This window comes from Pyrenophora tritici-repentis, chromosome 3 (genome assembly GCF_003171515.1).
Source record: "Pyrenophora tritici-repentis strain M4 chromosome 3, whole genome shotgun sequence".
NCBI classification, from domain to species: Eukaryota; Fungi; Ascomycota; class Dothideomycetes; order Pleosporales; family Pleosporaceae; genus Pyrenophora; species Pyrenophora tritici-repentis.
The window spans coordinates 708550-730322 of NC_089392.1; the positions used below are offsets into that span (position 1 = coordinate 708550).

General features: G+C 43.7%; 4 protein-coding genes across 4 annotated transcripts; 1 reads left to right on the top strand and 3 right to left on the bottom strand.

Annotated features, from left to right (window-relative positions):
• Positions 1–4341: 4341 nt before the first annotated feature.
• On the bottom strand, positions 4342–5991 carry PtrM4_076570 (uncharacterized protein; the record flags this gene model as incomplete). Its single annotated transcript, XM_066106230.1, has 2 exons — positions 4342–5783; positions 5841–5991. The coding sequence occupies 2 exons, from the start codon at positions 5989–5991 to the stop codon at positions 4342–4344; spliced, it is 1593 nt and encodes a 530-aa protein (XP_065963168.1).
• Positions 5992–8055: 2064 nt separating this feature from the next.
• On the bottom strand, positions 8056–8592 carry PtrM4_076580 (uncharacterized protein; the record flags this gene model as incomplete). Its single annotated transcript, XM_066106231.1, has 3 exons — positions 8056–8211; positions 8248–8291; positions 8328–8592. 3 exons carry the CDS (start codon positions 8590–8592, stop codon positions 8056–8058), a joined length of 465 nt encoding a protein of 154 aa, XP_065963169.1.
• A 129-nt stretch (positions 8593–8721) lies between these two features.
• Positions 8722–9597, bottom strand: PtrM4_076590 (uncharacterized protein; the record flags this gene model as incomplete). Its single annotated transcript, XM_066106232.1, has 2 exons — positions 8722–8906; positions 8961–9597. The coding sequence occupies 2 exons, from the start codon at positions 9595–9597 to the stop codon at positions 8722–8724; spliced, it is 822 nt and encodes a 273-aa protein (XP_065963170.1).
• Positions 9598–11312: 1715 nt separating this feature from the next.
• On the top strand, positions 11313–15864 carry PtrM4_076600 (UBN2 multi-domain protein; the record flags this gene model as incomplete). Its single annotated transcript, XM_066106233.1, has 2 exons — positions 11313–12921; positions 12971–15864. The coding sequence occupies 2 exons, from the start codon at positions 11313–11315 to the stop codon at positions 15862–15864; spliced, it is 4503 nt and encodes a 1500-aa protein (XP_065963171.1).
• Positions 15865–21773: the final 5909 nt, after the last annotated feature.

The window sequence follows — 21773 nt, forward strand, 5'->3', positions numbered from 1 at the left end:
AAGTAGTTACTATACTCTAGCGCGTGGCTTTGTAGAAGATTACGCCGCTAAAGAGTATCGCAATATAGCCGTACGATAAGCGACGCGTTTCTAGATTATTCGTAAAAGACGCGTCGCTATAGATAACTAGGTCTAGTCTATCATAGTGCCTATACTAGATAGCGTCTTATTTAGTTTTATTTAGATATATAATTACCTATTCTACCACCTTTATATATTAATTACTTAGATAAGTTAGGAAATACAATAGCCTAGTAATAGTAAAGGCTACATTAGGTCCAAGCATAGTAGCTATGTATAAGACTAATCTAACTCTTTCCTAGTATACCTTAATCTATTACTTAGCTCATTCTCTATTAGACTTAATTAGTTCTTCTAATAGTAGCAGAGTAAAAGGGAATATTCTATCTTATAAGCTAAACTACTTAACGTGTTTTATCAGTGAGCGCCCTACCTCAGTGAGCGCCCCACGAAAACCAGCGAGGCGTACGCGCAGCGACGTAGCTCAGCACTATAACACAAATTTTATACTCTCGTAATAGTTTAGTATTATTTAGAAGGGTCGCTATTATTTATATTCTTAATCTCTACCTTATAGGTGTAAGAGTTGTGCCTAATCTTACCGCAGCGGCCGCAGCGTCGCCCTACGCGCACCCTCTTCGCTAGCTCCTTACCCTCCTTACGTCTGCTACCCTCCCTTTTAGCAATTAAGTCTGATACCTCGCTAACTATTAAAGTCTCCTCTACCTATATGTAGCGTCTCTTATAACTTTTATACTTTGCTGCTACTTTAGTAGTAGTATTAAGGCGCACTATCTCTACGCGTATTAATACTATCTTATAAGCTATCTACTACGCGCCTTTTATTAGCTACTATACCTTCTTATTAAGTAAACTTGTTAGAGACCCTTAATAAATTTTCATCCTATTTTAAACTAGCGTTAATCGCGCCTCTATTTCTTTAGCGTTACGTAGTATTTTCGTCTCCTAAGCAGCGTTAACTTATTATAGTAGAGTTTACGTACGCAGCAATGTATCTGGCTTTAATAACATAGCCTATAGATTATATAGAGATAATCTAGCGCCTTAAAGCCTTACCTAAGTATTTTCTCTTATAAACGCCTTCTTAAAAGCTACTTTAAAGGCTAGTAAGAAGGTCTGTTTACTAATATAGTTAATATAATTACGTACTAAGGCTAAGATCTAATCACCGTACGCGCGCTTTAATAGCGAGAAATAGGCAACGTTAAGTAGCTATAGGAGGTGCGATAAGTATAGAGTTATATAGAGAGTAATAATCTTCTTATCCTTATAGCGATTTTAGAAATCTATTAAGTAATAGCTCTTATAGCTATTAATAGTTAGCAGCCTTTACGCTCCTATAGGCCTCGCATATATATTAAAGTAATAAAGCTGGGTAAGCGCTAGATTATTATTCGTCTAGCCTGTTAGGCTTACTTAAATAACCTAGTTACGTAGGAAGTCCTTAGTAAACTAGTTAGAGATTAGAACCTTACTAGTAAAGATAAAGAAGAGTAGTATAACACACCCTATTACGCTAACGCCCTATATTAATATAGTCTACACGCGATTACTAGGCTAAAGCTTCTTCGCTTTCCTAGTTTTCTCCATACCTATAAAGAAGTTAGACTTTTTAAAGTTATATATATCGTTTTATATAATACTGTACTTCGCCTTTATATTTTAAACTAGCGTAAACTAGGGCTTAATAATCGCTAGGTCTTTGTAGAGAGCTTACTAGTAATTTTATAGATAAGTGTAGCGCGTGCGCAGCTTAGGTGTGTACTTAATAAACTTATTAACCTAGTATTTACTAATAGGCTTACCGCCGCAGTCGCGTAGAAGTCTATTAGCTGTATCTTATACGTATAGCTTTAAGGGCGGTACTCTACGTAGGTTCTCGTTAAGTATACGCTATAGAATTACCTCCTCTTCTAGCTTTATTAGGCGCTTTAATCTAGGCTCGCAGGCGCGTCTAGAGGGCTTCCTATTACGTCGTTGTTGTATCGTCCTATAAGGAACGCTGTAGACTACCTTAGTACGTCGTAGGCTCGTAATCTAGTTATATTCAATGTTAGAGAGGGTAAGTTGCACGTTAGCTTTAGTATAGGGCTTATAAGGTTATAGTTATTAAGATATTACGTGTTGAGTGTCGCGTATGCGCTTCGCTAGTGTTCGTGGGGCGCTCACTAAAGTGGGGCGCTCACTAATAAAACAGGCTATTCATCTTATATATATTATAGAGTAGGGTAATCGTCTAAGTGACTTAGTCTTGAATAACTTTACCCCTAAGGAACTACTTAATTAGTCCTTATACCTTAATCCTAACGTGGTTCACAAGCGAGTCGCCACCTCAACCGAGTCGCCACTCTAACACAATCGCCGCGCCTGCGCAGCAACTTTACGCAACACCACAGTAAATTGCTATACTATACGCAATACTATAAGATTATTTAGAAGCGTCGCTATTATCTGCATCCTTAATTTCTACCTTGCAGGTGCGGAAGTTGTGTCTAATCTCGCCACAACGGCCGCAGCGTCGCCCTACGCGCACCCTCTTCGCAGGCTCCTTACCCCCCTTATAACTACTACCCTCCCTTTTAGCAATTGGGTTAGATACCTTACTAACTATTAATACCTCCTTTATCTATACGTAGCGTATTTTATAGGTCTTGCGCTTTATAAGCGTATTAACAGCGTCTTAAAGGCGGCCTATTTCCTTCTACACTAACACTATATTATAAGCTATCTACTAAGCGCCTTTACTTAGCTACTTAACCTGCTTATCTAATAAGCTTGCTAGTAACCCCTAGTAGTTTTGCATACGATTTTAAATTAGCGTAGATTACGCCTCTACCTCGCAGGCGTTGCGCGGTGTTTGCGCCTCTTAGGCGATAATGCCTAGTATAGGTGGTGTTAGCGTACGTAGCTATATATCTAGCTTTAATAACACAGCCTCTAGGTTATATAAGACTAGCTTAGCGCCTTAAAACCTAGAGTAAATATTCTTTAGTGTAAACGTCTTCTTATAAGCTACTTTAAAGGCTAGTAAGAACGTTTCCTTATTAATATAGTAGATGCGGCTGCGTGCTAAAAGCGAGATCTTATCGCCGTACGTACGCTTTAATAGCGAGTAGGGGATAACGTTAAAAGGCTGTAGGAGGTGCGATAAGTAAGGTAGTATATAGAGAGTAATAATCTTGTTTCTCTTATAGTAGTCCTAGAATTCTTTTAAGTAGTAGCTCTTATAGCCGTTAATAATAAGTAGCCTATACGCCTTAGCAGAAGACGCCTTTATATAGGCGTTAAAGTGCTTAAGCTAGGCTAGCGCGAGGTTATTATTAATCTAGCTAGTAGAAGAGATAGTAATAATCTAATTGCGATGCAGATTTGCGAACTAGGAGGTAATAAGGACCTTACCTACAAAGATAAGGAAGGGCGGGATAACGCGCCCTATTGCAGAGACGCCTTAGACTAGAGTTACCTACTTGCGATCGCTAGGCTGTAGTTTCTTCTATTTCCTAGGTTTCTCTAAGCCTATAACTATAAGCTAAGAAGATATCTTGCCTATTTTAAAGCCTAACTTACTAAAGTTCTACGTGTCCTTATCTATAATACTATATTTTACCTTTATTAATTAAACTAGGGTAAACTAGGGCCTAATAACTGCTAGATCCTCGTAGAGAGCTCGCTAGCGATTGTATAGACGGCTCTAGCGCGTGCGTAGCTTAGGTGTACGTCGTATAAAGTTATTAACCTAGTTCTTACCTATAGGCTCGCCGCCGCGATCGCGTAGTAGTCTATTAGCTATATCTCGTACGTGTGCCTTCGAGGGTAGTATTCTATAGAAAGACTCGTCGCGTATACGCTGTATAATTACCTCCTCTTTTAGCTTTGTAAGGCGCTTTGTATTTAGCTCATAATCGCGTTAAGGGCGTCGTCTAGCGCGTTAGTTAACAAGCGTTCTTTAGGGGACGTTATAGGCAGCTGCGGCGCGTTTATTGCTTTAAAATTAATATAAATTAATATCTAAGATAGCAAGCTATAAATTACCCTTAGTATAGGACTTTTGCAATTAATGTAGTTGCGGCATTACATAAAGTTGCTGCTTAGACGCAGCGATTGTGTTAGGGTGGCGACTTGGTTAGGGTGGCGACTCGCTTGTGAACCACGTTAGATTAAGTGTCGCTAATATAATTAACGTGGATGGCAAGCGAGTGGGCCAGGCAAGCGAGTGAGCCACCCCACCAACTTTTGTAACTTCAAAGCGACTTATCTCAACAACGCGATAATATTATTGCTAGATATTGATACAGTAGATTACTCTATATTAAGAGTATTAGTGTTGCATGTGCGCGAGTTGTGCCCAGTCTCCTTGCACCTGGTGCAGCGCCTTTGAGCGCGCTGGCTAAGGCCTGATCGCGCTCCTCCTTGACGCTCTTCATGAGCAATCTGCTGGTCAGCCTCATTTTGAGCTAGTATATCCTCTCCAGCTCCCTTTGTGAGTACTCCATGCTTCTGTATACGCCTTTTAGAGCGCTGCCTACGCGCTGAGGCTGCGCTGTTAGCCTTCTCAAGACTAGAGATCCGATCGCGCATCAGCTCAGCAGACAGCATCATCACCTCAGCGCCCTTCTTCAGCTGGTCAATCGCCTCAATGATCGAAGCTGGTGATGAGCTCTTATGCTGGCGCACGCGCTCACGTATAAGGCTTGACTGAGCCTCAAGCTCACGCGCGTTGCTCGGCGTTTGAGCTACCCAGGGAGCATCTGGTAGAGCTGCTGGAGGAGTAGGTGTACGCAGCTGTACATCTAGCTTTGATAGAACAGCCTCTGGTTGTAGAGGAACAAGGCCTGCGCCGCGGAAGGCTGAGTAGATATTAGCTGGCGTGAACGCTCGATCAAACGCAGCCTTAAACGCAGGCAGAAACTCTAGCTTGGTGATGTGGTTGATGTGGTTGCGCATGAGGCTCTCCACCTCACGGCTATACGCGCGCTTTAATGGCGAGAAGCAGCCAACATCAAGTGGCTGGAGTAGGTGAGATGAGTGAGGAGGCATACAGAGCGTATGGATATTGTTCTCCTTACAGAGCTCCTGGAACTCTAGAGATTGGTGGCTCCTATGGCCATCAATAATAAGCAGGCGACGCGCGCCTATAGTACGAGCCTGCGTGTGAGCGTTGAAGTGCTTTAGCCACTCAACTCCAAGCTCATTATTCGTCCAGCCATTATCGCTGACTGCGATCGCCCAGTCGCGTGGGATATCCTCCTCATACCACGCTGATAGGTGGTACTGACCAGCGAAGATGAGGAACGGTGGCACTGACCAGCCACCAGCGCTGATGGCAGCAATCAGCGTTACCCACTCGCGATTGCCTGGCTGAATACTCTTCCGCCGGCCTCTTCTCTCTGATCCTGTTATAACCAGCTGCGTTGTAATCTTGCCCATCATAAAGCCAGCTTCATCAAAGTTGTAGACATCCTCATCGCAGATACCCTGCTCAGCCTTTATCTCTTCTACAAGCTTAAACCACCTCTTTATTAATGTCGCATCCTCACACATAGCTCTCTGCCTATCGTACGCTCGGTTGAAACACGTCCGAAGACTGTCTGTACGCTTAACAAAGTTGGCTGGCCACTTCTGCCCAACCTGGCCAGCGCCGCGCGCAGCCAGCAGCTTATCAGCCATATCGCGTGCAGCTGCGTAGGTAGGCGCAAACCCGCGCTGATCTAGGTGAAGTATATAGCTAATAATCACCTCCTCTTCTCTCTGGGTAAGCTTCCTTGAGTTAGGCTAGCAATCGCGTCGTGCAGGTATACCAGCGCGTCGGCGCGTGAGTGTCATTCGGGCGACTTCAAATGTCCGCGCAGCGTCTCTATTAGACTGGAGCTGGTTTCGGGTAGTAGCTGAGATAGCTAGCTGTATATCAGCTTCATAAGAAGGGTTTTGGGATTGTTTTGGTGGAGCCATAATTGATTGAAGTTAGGTAGATGCAAAAAGTTGGTGGGGTGGCCCACTCGCTTGCCTGGCCCACTCGCTTGCCATCCACGTTACGGCATTTATCGTCTTATAGATTACTTAATCCTCTTAGGTCTTATTTATTCCTAGTATATACGCGTGCTTAAAATCGCTCTATAGACTATCTATATCCTAGAGATCTATAATTAATGCGTGTACACCTCTAGGTGTAGATCAACACCCTAGTTAATCGTCTATACCTTGCATCTGCCCCGTCTAGGCGTAGTTGGCATATAATAATAGACTATATTAGGCTCTAGCTAATTACCCTAGATTCTCCTACTAGTTCTTTATATAGGCGCACTTAGTCTAACATCTAGAGGCCCTATTAGCGCAGTTTCCCTTAAGGAAGATTCTGCTAATGCGCGCGGACGTCTACAACGTCTTACGCTCGCTTTAGACCTACTTAGAATTAAGACTAGATATAGCAAGAAATATATCTCTTGTAGTATAGGCTTTCTGCACGTTGCGTTATTAAGACATAACGTGCTGAAGCTCCGCAGTCGCTTCGCTGGTGGTTGCTGATCCGCCCACTTGGGTGGTCCGCTCGCCTGTGAACCACGTTACTAGTTATATAGGACTTTATAGATACAAATATCCTTCTTATAATTTTTAGTAGCGCTCTTGTAGGCTGTCTTCTTGTAATTATACTTGTTAAGAGAAGCCTAGTATTTAGGCGTCAGCTCTAAGGTAGGCGAGGTAAGCTTAACTAGCTTGGGTGGAATAGCCAGATAGCTAGCTCGAGGGATTTAATCGCTAGCATAAGAGTGTTAACATCTAGGTTAATATATTCCTAGACTCCACGATCGCGCGAGTGCTTCTTAAGCAGCGGGAACTGTAGGTGCTAGCTCTTGTAGATATATAGGATAATATTAGGTGCTAGAATTTTAGGGTTATAATCTATAACATACATCACAGGCGAGTGGCCCATCTATGCCAAGACCCCATCAAAACCACGACTGTACACGATAGTATAGCACCGCCTAGGACTGCTATAGAGAATTGTAATAGGCTATTCTACTTAGAATTTACTACTACTTCTTACTTACATATACGTAAGTTATGTACTGCCTCGCCGCAGCGTCTACAGCGTTGTTAGCTAGGCTTACCTACCCTAACGCGCACCCTCTTCTTCGCCTTCTTCCTATCACTACGCGCCCTAAACTCCTTAAGGGTCGTTAGTTGTATGCCATTATCAATCGTTAAGTTCCCTTACTACTATATACGCTTCCTTTTATATAGTTCACGCTTACTTAAGACTTTTTTAACCTCTTAGAGCTTAGCGTTACACTTATTTATTAATACTAGAGAATGCGCTATTATTTCTGCACCTTTTAATAGGCTTTTAATCGCTTTAACTATATACTTAGGTAAGCTATCTATATATCTTTAAATCCTCTCTTAAATTAGCTTCAATTGTAAACTAAATTCTAAGGCATTACTTAGAGTTTAGGACTACTAGGGAATATCCTTAATAGTAGGTAGTAGGAGAGTGCGTAGCCGTACGTTTAGCGTTAATATCACTACCTCTAGATTAAATAGGACTAAGCTAGCGCCTTAAAAGCCTCCTTATATATTAGCCTTTATAATCGCAGCGTTAAAAGCGCCTTTAAAGTATATTAGGAACTCTAGTCTAGTAATATGGGTAATCCTATTACGCATTAAATCTTTAGCTTAGTAGCTATACGCTGTCTTGAAAGGCGATAAACACCCTATATTAAGAGACTATAGTAGGTGTAACGAGTAAGGTAGTATAAAGAGGGTAATAATCTTATAATCCTTATAACATGTTTTATAAGCGAGCCGCCAGTACAAGCGAGCCGCCACCTAACCCAACTTTTGCAACTTCAAAGCGACGCATCTCAACAACGCGATAATACTATTGCTAGATATTGATACAGTAGATTACTCTATATTGATAGTATTAGTGTTGCATGTGCGTGAGTTGTGCCCAGTCTCCTTGCACCTGGTGCAGCGCCTTTGAGCCCGCTAGCTGACGCCTGATCGCGCTCCTCCTTAACGCTCTTCATGAGCAATCTGCTGGTCAGCCTCATTTTGAGCCAGTATATCCTCTCCAGCTCCCTTTGTGAGTACTCCATGCTTCTGTATACGCCTTTTAGAGCGCTGCCTACGCGCTGAGGCTGCGCTGTTGGCCTTCTTAAGACTAGAGATCTAATCGCGCATCAGCTTAGCAGAGAGCATTATCACCTCAGCGCCCTTCTTTAGCTGGTCAATCGCCTTAATGATCGAAGCTGGTGATAAGCTCTTATGCTGGCGCACGCGCTAACATATAAGGCTTGACTGAGCCTTAAGCTCACGCGCGTTGCTTGGTGTTTGAGCTACCCAGGGAGCCTCTGGTAGAGCAGCTGCTGGAGGAGTAAGTGTACGCAGCTGTACATCTACCTTTGATAGAACAGCCTCTAGTTGTAGAGGAACAAGGCCTGCGCCGCGGAAGGCTGAGCAGATGTTGGCTGGCGTGAACGCTCGATCAAACGCAGCATTAAACGCTGGCAGAAACTCTAGCTTGGTGATGTGGTTGATGTGGTTGCGCATGAGGCTCTCCACCTCACGGCTGTACGCGCGCTTCAATGGCGAGAGGCAGCTAACATCAAGTGGCTAGAGTAGGTGAGATAAGTGAGGAGGCATACAGAGCGTATAGATATTGTTCTCCTTGCAGAGCTCCTAGAACTCTAGAGACTGGTGGCTCCTATGGCCATCAATAATAAGCAGGCGACGCGCGCCTATACTACGAGCCTGCGTGTGAGCGTTGAAGTGCTTTAGCCACTCAACTCCAAGCTCATTATTCGTCCAGCCATTGTCGCTGACTGCGATCGCCCAGTCGCGTAGGATATCCTCCTTATACCAGGCTGATAGGTGGTACTAGCCAGCGAAGATAAGGAATAGTGGCACTGACCAGCCACCAGCGCTGATGGCAGCGATTAGCGTTACCCACTCGCGATTGCCTAGCTGAATACTCTTTGGCCTGCCTCTTCTCTCTAATCCTGTTATAACCAGCTGCGTTGTAATCTTGCCTATTATAAAGCCAGCTTCATCAAAGTTGTATGTGTCCTCATCGCAGATACTAAGCTCAGTCTTTGTCTCTTCTACTAGCTTAAACCACCGTTGGATAAGGGCTGAATTCTCACAGAGAGCTCTCTGCCTATCGTACGCTCGGTTGAAACACGTCCGAAGGCTATCTGTACGCTTGACAAAGTTGCGCGGCCAGTGGATGCTAACTAGGCTAGCGCCGCGTGCAGCCATCAGCTTATCAGCCATATCTCGTACATCAACGTAGGTAGGCCCAAATCCACGTAGATCTAGGTGAAGGATATGGCTGATAATCACCTCCTCTTCTCTCTGGGTAAGCTTCCTTGAGTTGGGCTGGCAATCGCGTCGTGCAGGTATACCAGCGCGTCGGTTACGTGGTGTCGTACGTGGGACATTATATATAGCTGCAGCAGTAGAAGCACTATTAATTTGATGCGCATTAATAGAAGAGATAGCAAGCTGTATATCTGCTTCATTTGAAGCTAATTGAGGCGCGCTGCGTAGAGCCATTGTATGTTAAGATAGGAGAGGTGTAGAAAGTTGGTTAGGTGGCGGCTCGCTTGTACTGGCGGCTCGCTTATAAAACATGTTAGTACTATAAGAATTTAAGCGAGTCGTAGCTCTTATAGCTATTTTCTAAGACTGCAATAATCTACTTATATAGCGCGCTGCCCTCCTTATATTAGGTAGAGAGGTAGTTCTTACCTTAGAAGATAATAAAGGGTAGAGATGGCCTACCCTATTAAGTTAATGCCCTAGATTACCGTACTCTACTCTCGATTACCCTGCTGCACTGTCTTTAGCCGCCCTTAACGCTAAGAGCTAGTAACTACTACTCTTGTTAATATTATACCTATTATAAAGCTAGACTTATTAAAGTTGTTAGTGTCCTTATTAAGGATACTATACTTAGTTTTTATATTCTCTATAAGTTAGAAATAGCCTTATATGACCTTAGGATCCTTGTAGAAAGCTCGCTTGTAGTTATACTTATGATTAAACTTAACCTTAAGCTTAGGGCGACGTTTAGTGAGGGTTATAGCCTATGTCAGAACGTAGGTCTACGCCCACTACGCTATGCAATCAAAAAGGTACGTATGATCAGTGAACTCCTGATCATCGTGGTAAAATAGTATATATTGTACACCTCGCATTGCGTAGGCCTGACAGCCTAGTTCTAGCGAATAGGGTCGCAGTAGTGCTTAGCTAGTAAAGAATTACCTATATCTTTTATAGCAGTAAGCCAGGCTAGGAATCCTTACGCGTTAAGGTTAAGGATATAGTAAATAATTACATCCTCCTCTATTTTGAGAAGCTTAATTAAGTTAAGCGTACAATCGCGTCGAAAAGGTGTTCCTTTAAGCCGGCGCTTAAGTGTCTTTTGAGAGACATTGTAGATAGCTACAGCACGTCTCTAGGATAGCGTCGCGTCGCGTTAGATAGCTAGAAGCGCATTCTGTAATCGAGCTTCTTTTAAAGCTAGGAGGTTATCTTGTTGTTGGCTTATCGCGATTATATTTTACTTAGTTGTAGTTTTGGTGGGGTCTTGGCATAGGTGGGCCACTCGCCCGTGAGGTATATTAATAGTCCTCTTTATCTTAGGATTAATTGATAGACTAAATGAGAATAGTGTTAAGAATATGTTAGGTTCAGTCCAGGTCGGCGAGGTGAGGTTCGTGGAGTAAGCCCGAGCAGAAGGACCGACGCGGAATGATGATCTGTCATGTACGTCCTAAGATCATCATAACAACAAGTAGATAGAACAATAGCTCTTAGTGAAGTTCAATCCAATACAGGGTTACCTTTCGTACCTCTACTCGGTCGCCTATGGTAGTCATACCACCAGAGGAGACCTTGTTCTAACAGGTTATGAGCCCGGTTGCCTAACCCAACGTTATTGTTTTCAAACACCTACCCGAGTCACGAAGGACTCAGATTCAAGAAGGAATCAAAACATCCACCCAAGTCACGAAGGACTTAGATTCAAGAAGGAATCAGAAAAGAAAAGAAGTCGTGTACAACGCGGTTAACACGCAATCACACTTAAATACACCGTCTCTACACCCGAGAACCGATAACGACTGCACCGCCCGCAGAATATCACCCGGATCGCCCGCATCGCCCGCATCGCCTGTATCGCCCGCATCGCCCGCATCACCTACACTCTTAGCATCATACCACGTACCTTGCTCGCATAATAGTCTCACCAACTCAAAACACACAAGATGGCTGTAGAGAAGGAAGAATGGAAGATTCCCCAACTTACAGCTGAAAACCACGATACTTGGTTCCGCCGAAACAAGGTCAAGCTTAAGGGGAAGAAAGTCTTCTATGTCTGCGAGAAAAACCTGGTACAGCACTGCCAAATAGCAATAGCCGGTGAACTAACGGAGGCTATGGAAGAGTTGGAAATTGCTGAAGCAGACAAGCATACTAAGATCCGCGTCAACATTGAAAAAAGAGACAAGTACCTAGAAGATGAAGCCACTGCAATCGATCTCTTGTTTCGGTCGCTTACTGAAGATGACCAAGCCCTTATTGACGAATACGACACTGCCTTCCAGTTCTGGGCCTACCTACAAAAGAAGTACACCCAAACTGACGCCACAACCGCCAACATTTACATGACCAGAATTCAAACGTTCACATTCAATCCTGGGAACACAATTGTTGGATCATGGGAAAAGCTAAAGGAATACCGACGCAAACTCGTAGCAGCAGACGCTGACACCAACGGAGCTTACAAGGACTCTGCACTACTACTCGTTCTTATTAGATCACTCCCGAAAGAATTTAAGACTACGATTGACACCTTAAACGCCCAACTTAACCTTACGGTTGAACAGAAACTTAAGTTTCTGGAAGAGAAGGAGGTTCGAGACCAGCAAGACGCCGACGAAAAAGCTCTCCCAGCATTCCGGAAGACGGAGAAGTATGTTCCGCCTTACAAGCGCCGAAATCACAAGAGCTCACCACTATCGTCTGACTCCGAATCTGGTACTAAGTTTATGGTCCAATGCTTCCTTTGTGACGGAGCCCATGGCGTACGAGACTGTCCAAGACGTGAGAGAGCTCGAAAGCTCCTTAAGGAATACGACGCTAAGAAATCATCTAAGCCGCCTATTAAGACACTCAAGCAAAGGAATTCTCACAAAAAGACTGGCAAAGCATATGGAGCCGAAGAAGTCAATTCAGAGTCAGATGAATTATCCGAGACCTCAGACTCTGAACCCGAGGAAATTGAGACATGCCGTCTCTCAAAAGACATTGTCGGTAAGGCCTCTCCATCTACTTGGGCTGCCGACACTGGCGCCTCCTCCCACATGTCTGACCAACCCTCATTGTTTAGACGAATGATCAAGATCAAGCGAAGACTAGTTCGGGTTGGAGGGGGAGAATTATATGCAGACTGGAAAGGAGAAGCTCAAGTGGTGTGTAAAGACGGATCGTCGACATGGTTGTCAGAAGTACTGCTTGTACCTAACCTTGGAGTCAATTTGTTATCAGGGAGAAGAATTTGCGCAGCAGGCCTGAAGGGTCGTTTCAATTCACACGTACTATGCTTCAAACTAGGAAAGGAGATCATTATTAAAGCAACTATGGACGACGGCCTCTACGTAGTGTCACACATTGCCGATGGATACCACGAGACAGCATTCCTAGGCACGGAACCCCATACACCAGTTAAGAGCGAGCTTAAGGTTAATGAAAAGGAGAGATACCTGCTGTATCACAGACGTTTCGCACACCTAGGACCTACAAAGATTGCCAAACTCCACGAAGTTACAACTCTCCAGAAGAAGATTCAAGTTCCAGAGAAGATTGAAATCTGCGGTGTGTTCCCTGACAAAGATGAAGAACAGCATCCCTAAGCAGCTAAGAGAGCACAAGGCCACGAAGCTAGCCTTAGTACAGTTTGACATTGCTGGACCCTTTCCAACATCTCTACGAGGAAACAGGTGGTTCCTCCAAATTATTGATAGCTACACGCGGAAAAACTGGGTTATCCCGCTGAAGAAAAAGGGAGACGCACAACGGGAACTCCGAATCTGGAAGACCTTTGTAGAACATCAAACTGGCGAGAAAGTCAAAGCTGCTGGAACCGACAATGCACCAGAACTTCTACAGCAAGCTGAGGAATGGAGAGTTACACAAGGCGTGGAAATTCAGCCTACAACAATTGCTTCCTCACACCAGAATGGACCAGCCGAGCGAAACATCCAAACTGCTGAAGCTGATATGAGAGCAATGTTGAAAGACGCTGGTTTACCAATTGAGTTTTGGGATGAAGCTGTCGAAGCAGACGCATACCTACGCAACCGTACAAACACAGGACCTATGATCAATGGAAAGCAAGTCAGTCCTGAAGAGGCATTCACAGGAACGAAACCATCCATTGACCACATCCGTGTATGGGGGAGCAAATGCTATTCGTACATCAACCCTAAAACGATTCCAGCAGACCAACGACATGACAAGCTCGTGGACCGTGGCAGAATTGGAGTATTTATGGGATATTCTGAGACAACAAATAAGCAGTTCAAGTTCTATTCGCCAGAGCTTGGATACACCTCAAGGACAAGCCGATTGTCAGTGGACGAATACACCCCTGGAGGGAAAGTTGAACTACGACTGCGAAACATACCAGCTGGACCACAAGGAACGCAGAATACGATGCCAGACCGAAAACCAAGAGGAAGACTTAGGAAGGATCTAGAATTATCTCCTGCCGAACGAATGGAACCAACTCCTACCGAACGAATGGAACCATCTCCTGCAGAACCAATGGAACCATCTCCTACCGAACCAATGGAACCATCTCCTGCAGAACCAATAGAACCAGTTTCCGAGAACCTAATGGAACCATCTTCGGCAGAGCTAACTCATGAACCAGTGAAGCGTCACAGAGGAAGACCAAGGAGGCTAACTACTATTCCTCCTACTGCACCATCTGATGAGCGGGTTCCTAATCTTGTGAACGAAGAGGGGCACGAAGAACCGTGTACCCAGTCTGTACGAGAAAAGGAGATTCCACGATACTTCACTAGACAAGCCAAACGGAAGAGGTCTAACGAAGAGATTGTTGAGGACGAGAGATTTAGCAAGATCGTTAAAGCTATGCTAGCCCAAGTTGGCCTTACAGAAGAGCAAACACGACTATCTGAGAAGGCTTTCGCAGCAACCGAGATCGCAGGAATCCAGATCCCCCAGACACACGAGCAAGCTATCAACGACCCAAAGTATGGAAAGCAATGGAAAGCAGCAATACTTGAAGAGATAATCGCGTTAATAGAGAATCGAACCTGGGAGGAAGTTCCAAAGCCAAAAGACGCGAACATGGTTGATTCAAAGTGGGTTTTTACAGTCAAAACGAATCTCGACGGGACTGTTGAGAGGTTTAAGGCACGCCTTGTGGCAAGAGGTTTTACGCAAGCACACGGAACAGACTACAACGAGACTTTTGCCCCGACAGTCCGCATGGACACCTTACGTCTGTTTATGGCCACTGTCGCAGCGGAAAACCTGGAATGTTTCCACTTTGACATTAAGAATGCATTCACAGAGTCGCACTTGAAGGAAGAGATCTTTCTTAAGCAACCCCAAGGAGTAGAAGTCAAAAAAGGATACGTCCTTAGAGTTCTCCGCAGCTTATACGGACTCAAACAGGCTGCTCGCGACTGGAACTTGTTGATAAAGAAAGAACTTCTGGCATGGGGATTCGTACAAAGCCTCGCAGACCCGTGCATGTTTATCCACAAAGAAAAACAACTCCGTATCCTCGTCTACGTTGATGACATTGCTGCTGCTGCAAAAGATCGAGCTCAAATTGATTGGTTCTACGAGAAGCTTTCTGGAAGATTCAACACCAAGAACCTGGGGGAGATTCATAAGATCCTTGGAGTACGAGTTACGCGAGACAGAAAGCGCCGCACAATCTACCTCGATCAAGAACAGTACCTACACGCAGTACTTGACAAGTTTGGAATGTCTAGCAAACAACACAGAGACAAGAAGATTCCATCTGCAGATTACACTTCATTTAGGCCAGCCACTGACAACGACACCCGAATCGACATCACTGAATACCAGCAAGTGATAGGGAGCCTTATGTTTGCTATGGTTCTTACACGTCCAGACATTGCATTCACCCTCGGAAAGCTAAGCCAATACATGAGCGATCCAGCAGAACACCATGGCCATGCGTTGAAGAACCTGCTACGATATCTAAGGTCGACAGTGACATTGAAGCTACGCTACGGACCAGGGGGAGTACACTCGCAATTTGTCATCTACTCTGATGCTGACTGGGCAAGCGACATGGTAGACCGAAAGAGCGTTTCAGGGAGCACTGCAATGTTCTACGGAGGTCCAATATCATGGTCTAGCAAGAAGCAACGGTCTGTTGCAACGTCAAGCTGCGAATCTGAATACATCGCACTATCAACATGCTGCAAGCAAGGCCAGTGGATTGCTCAAATGTTTAGAGATCTTGGGTTCCCAAAGTACATTGGAAAAGACACCAACAAGGTCCAGATGCTAGGAGACAACCAGGGTGCCATTGCACTTACAAAGAACCCTCACCTTCACGAAAGATCAAAGCACATCGACGTCTGTTATCATTTTATCCGAGACCTAGCAGAACAAGGCAAACTCGATGTGGCCTACGTTCCAACTGCAGACATGGTGGCTGATGGAATGACAAAGCCATTGCAGCGAGTCGCATTCGAGAGATTCAAGAACCAATTAGGAGTTGTCCTTGGACCGGACCTGCCCTGAGGGGGAGTGTTAAGAATATGTTAGGTTCAGTCCAGGTCGGCGAGGTGAGGTTCGTGGAGTAAGCCCGAGCAGAAGGACCGACGCGGAATGATGATCTGTCATGTACGTCCTAAGATCATCATAACAACAAGTAGATAGAACAATAGCTCTTAGTGAAGTTCAATCCAATACAGGGTTACCTTTCGTACCTCTACTCGGTCGCCTATGGTAGTCATACCACCAGAGGAGACCTTGTTCTAACAAATAGAAGTAATAAATAGAGAAAGATAAGAAGAGTCATAATCTAGTTGTGTAACTAACGTGTAAGGTGCCTAGGGATCATCAACACTATGATCTTAAAACGCTAGGCTTATAACTATAGTTGTTAGGATAGCCCTGATTTGATTCGTTTGAGAGTAGGATTATTAATTACTCTAAGGATCAGAAAAATCAAACGGCTAGTCCGGTATTTGTACATGATGGATCAGTTCCTTGGCACGGATCCGGAGTCTCAAAGACCCGATCCGATCACGTGATCAGCCACGTGTTCATCCGATGTTCAACATCAAGTTCATTTCCGCGACATTAAGAAAGTAGTTAATAAGTATGACTTAGACTATAAGTCTAGAGGGAGATATCTAGTAGTTCTACTTGTAGAGAACTCCCTACTGTAAGAGGCTACGCTCAAGGAGCAATCGCACAAGTATACTGCAGTTGTATTGACAGAGAGCTAAGCTAAGGCTACGTGGCTATCTATATATACCTAAGGGATTGTAGGCGGAGAAACGATATTGCGGTCGTCTGATCCGCAATCGGGCCGGGGAAGAGATAACCGAGGTTATCAACGAGGAACAAGAGAGAGAAGGGCTCTAGCCCATTACACCTGCCCCAGACTAGAGAGGATACAAATCACCAGCATACTTAGCTGTACTAGCAGCTAGTCGGATCGCTGGCGTACATCTCGACATTCACGAGACCAGATGTGGCACGAGCCCACTCAGTATCAGCCCGGCATCTCCAGAACCTCAGGCAGAAGCATGTATCGGCGGTAAAGCATGTCTAGCAATATCTATATAGAATAAGACATCTAGCGATTAGAGCTAGTTAGCAGATAGTAAAGAACTTATCCTACATCTAGGATAAGTCTCTCTTCTATAGAGCATCTAACTTTACTGCCAAAAAGGAGAGAAAAGAGAGAACGCTACAGCTACCAGACAACTCAATAGTGGAACCAAAGGATACTATCAAGTGGCTTGGCATATACCTAGACAACCGACTATCCTTCAAAGAACACGTCGCCACACGGGTTAGCCAAGCAAGACTAGCCTTCTACAGACTCGGAAGACTCGCAAATATAGAGAAAGGACTATCCCCACAAGCTATTAGACAGCTATACCTAGCCTGCGTGACTAGCGTCGCTGACTACGGGTCACAAATCTACTGGAAAGGCCAGAGCTACATCACTAGCCTACTCCAATCACTACACAACATAGCGTGCAGGAAAATACTAGGAGTCTTCAGAACATCACCTGCCCTCCTAACAAGCATCGAAGCCGGGCTTACCTCTCTAGCAATCCGGCTAAACTTAACTACCCGGAAATACGCAATTAGAGCCAGCCAGCTAGCTAAAACCCATCCAATCTAGGTAGCTATCACTAGAATCTAATCAACAACACCAGCAAGCCACAGGAAGCCAAAACAATATAGACAGCTACAATCTATTGCAAACGCAATCCCAACTAGCGACAAGAGGATAGAAACAATCACTCCATACAAGTTTAGGCTATGGGACTGCCTTAACTACACTGTTACAATCTCAAAGAAAACAAAGGAAGAGGAAGCTGCTGCCCACACAAACTATATCTAATCAAAAACAGGAGACAACAGCTTTATAGCAATCTACTCAGATGCGTCACAAATCCTAGAAGGGAAAGGAATAGGGGTAGGAGTTGCAGCCTACAACTCAACCCAACAAGAGACCTACACAGAAAAGACGAATATAGGAGAAACCTAGCTAGTCTACAATGGCGAGCTAGAAGGCATAGCTAAAGCGTTTGAGTACGCAGCTAGAATAGCAGGAAAAGACCAAGAGATCAACGTATACGCAGACAACCAAGCTGCAATCTATAGGCTCAAAACCCTATCAGACAACCCAGGACAACGATGGCTACTAAGATGCCTTAGAGCGGCAAAAACCATCAAAACAAAACAAGCCAACATTCACCTCCAGTGGGCACCCGGCCATACAGACATACAAGGAAATGAAAGAGCCAATAGCTTAGCTAAGGAGGCAGCTAAAGAAGACCCAACAACGCCCACAATAACAAGCCTCGCCTACCAAAGCACAGAAATTAAGAAATCCCAAAAAACAGAACAACAACAAGAATACCAAAAATACAGGAATAATAGCAACAAAAATAGACTACCCTACGCAAGGACCTTCCCGCTAAACACAAAAACAAATATCAAAAACCCACAAAAAACAAAAAGAGAAATCGCAAGCGCCTTCTACTCCCTTAAGCTAGGACAGGGATACTTCAACTCCTACTTAGAAAGATTTAAGAAAAGAGACTCAAATCTCTGTACTGGTAGCTGCTACAAAACCCAAACTCCAGCACACCTACTACTAGAATGCCGGCACTATAAAACAGAACGAAAAGAACTCAAACAAGCCATCAAACATACCCCAGTAACCCTAACCCTACTATTCCAAACCAGCACCGGCATAGAAGCTACCCTAGCTTTTATTACGTGTACTAGGATTGGAACAAGAAAATGGCACCTAGGGCAACCACCAGAAATACAGACAGTCACTGTATAGCACTACCTTAGAGAGAGCTACTCTATAAAACTAACAAAACTGTATTTCTTACTATAAGAGCCCGCTGCTACATATCTTTCTATCTACCACACTGCTCTTTAGCACTAGCGCCTACTCCAGATCTACTCTAGAATAGGAGCACGCAAAACATCCTCCAACCTGTACTACCCCAAAGAAACTACTCATAGAAAACACCTATATAGAACGGCCTACGCCAAAGTCTTGCATAGTCTCTGACTGAAAAGGACTCTAAATGGAATAATAATAATAATAATAATAATAATAATATAGAGCATCTAATGCAGCATTTGCTAATAATATCAAAAGTCGTAATTATCTTAACTATAGATAACATGGTTGGCAAGCGAGCGGCGCACCCCACTTACTTTACTCACCTTACTAATCTCAGTCTACAATGGCTCAACGCAGCGCTACTTAGTTACTATCAAATAAAGCAGATATTTAGCTTGCTATCTCATCTGTTAATTCGCACTAGATCTAAGGTACTCGTACTGCTGCAGCAGTCTACAACGTAGCCGAAACAACGCTTCGCTGCCGACGCGCTGGTAAACCTACCTAACGCGATTACTAGCCTAACTTAAGGAAGCTTACCTAGAGAGAAGAGGAGGTGATTTTTAGCTATATACTCTACCTAGATTAGCGTAGGTTTGCGCCTACCTACGCAGCTACACGCAATATAGCTAATAAGCTGCTAGCTATACGCGGCGCTAGCTAGGTTAGGTAGAAGTAGCTAGCTAAGTTAATTAAGCGTATAGATAGTCTTTAGACGTGTTTTAACTAAGCGTATAATAGGTAGAGAGCTCCATATAAAGATGCGATATTAATAAAGAGGTAGTTTAGGCTTATAGAAGAGATGAAGGCTAAGTAGAGTATCTATAATAAGGAAGTCTATAACTTTAATAAAGCTGGCTTTATAATAAGTAAGATTATAACGTAGCTAGTTATAATAAGAGTAGAGAAGAGAGGCAGGCTAAAGAGTATTTAGCTAGGTAATTATAAGTAGGTAACGCTAATCGCTGCTATTAGCGCTGCTAGCTAGTTAGTGCTACTATTCCTTATCTTCACTAGCTAGTACCACCTATTAGCGTGGTATAAGGAGGATATCCTACGTAACTAGGCAATCGTAGTTAGCGATAATAGCTAGACAAATAATAAGCTTAGAGTTAAGTAGCTAAAGCACTTTAACGCTTATACGTAGGCTCGTAGTATAGGCCCGCGTCGCCTACTTATCATTAATAGCTATGAGAGCTACTAATCTCTAGAGTCTTAGGAACTTTATAAGGAGAATAATATCTATACGCTCTATATACCTCCTTACTTATCTTACCTACTCTAGCTACTAAATATTAGCTACTTCTCGCTATTAAAGCGTGCGTACAGCTAAAAGGTAGAGAGCCTTATACATGACTATATTAACTATATTACTAAGCTAGAGTTTCTGCTAGCATTTAAGATAGCATTTAAGATAGCATTTAATCGCGCCTTTACGCTAGCTAACATCTACTTAGCCTTCTACAGCGTAAGCCTTGTTCCTGTATAACTAGAGGCTATTCTATTAAAGCTAGATATATAGCTGCGTACACCTACTTCTTCTCTAGCAGCAGCTCTGCTAGAGGCTCCCTAGGTAGCTTAAACGCCGAGTAACGCGCGTGAATTTAAGGCTTAGTAAAGCCTAACACGTAAGCGCGTGCGCTAGCATAAGAGCTTATTACAAGTATTAATTATTACAAGTATTAATTATTACAAGTATTAATTATTACAAGTATTAATTATTACAAGTATTAATTATTAAGGCGATTAACTAGCTAAAGAAGGGCGCTAAGGTAATAATGCTCTCTACTAAGCTAATGCGCGATTAGATCTCTAGTCTTAAGAAGGCCAACAGCGCAGCCTCAGCGCGTAGGCATTGCTCTAAAAGGCGTATATAGAAGCATAGAGTACTCACAAAGGGAGCTAGAGAGGATATACTGGCTCAAAATGAGGCTGACCAGCAGATTGCTCATGAAGAGCGTCAAGGAGGAGCGCGATCAGGCGTCAGCCAGCGGGCTCAAAGGCGCTGCACCAGGTGCAAGGAGACTGGGTACAGCTCACGCACATGCAACACTAATACTATTAATATAGAGCAATCTACTGTATTAATATCTAGCAATAGTATTATCGCGTTGTTGAGATGCGTCGCTTTGAAGTTGCAAAAGTTTGGTTAGGTGGCGGCTCGCTTGTACTGGCGGCTCGCTTATAAAACATGTTATTAATATTTAGTAATACTATTATCGCATTGTTAAGATATATCGCTTTGAAGTTGCAAAAGCTGTTAGGGTGCACCGCTCGCTTGCCAACCATGTTATTGTCAGGCCTACGCAATGCGAGGTGTACAATATATACTATTTTACCACGATGATCAGGAGTTCACTGATCATACGTACCTTCTTGGTTGCATAGCGTAGTGGGTGTAGACCTGCGTTCTGACAGTTATCTGTTTAAGCTCTACAAGATGCCTATTAACTAGAATGCTACCTACTAGAGATCTGTTACGAAGTCGACAACTAAGGCTAAGCTAATAGCTTTATTAGCAACTAGAGGAGAGATAGAATGATAAATCTAGGTTTTCTAGTACATTTAGTTCAACCTAGAGATCTAACTAACAATCTACCACGATAATAAGCAGATAGTTAGGATTGTAAGAAAGAAGACGAATGGCTTTACACAGAGCTAAGACATGTAGACACCTATTAGATGTAGGTAAGACAGGGCGTATAGGAAGGAAGGCTCTGTGTATAGTGGTGCCGTATAGTAGAGATGCCTATAGATAGACTTATAAAGTCTCTCGTAAGGCAGAAACACGCTAAGTTTGTAAGATAGCTAGGGCTTAAAAATGCTCGCTAGCTTCTTACTACTTGGGTAGACACACTAGAGCTAACTAAGCTATAGCACTAGCACTAGTTAGCTTTATTAATTACAGCAGCTTGGGGGGAGTGTAATAGTTTAGGCCTTGCTAAGATCTACTTAAGTGAGAGTTAGGTACAGCTATTACTACTATACTTTCTCATAACACACACCTATATAGCTGCAGTTCCTCTATAGCTACACA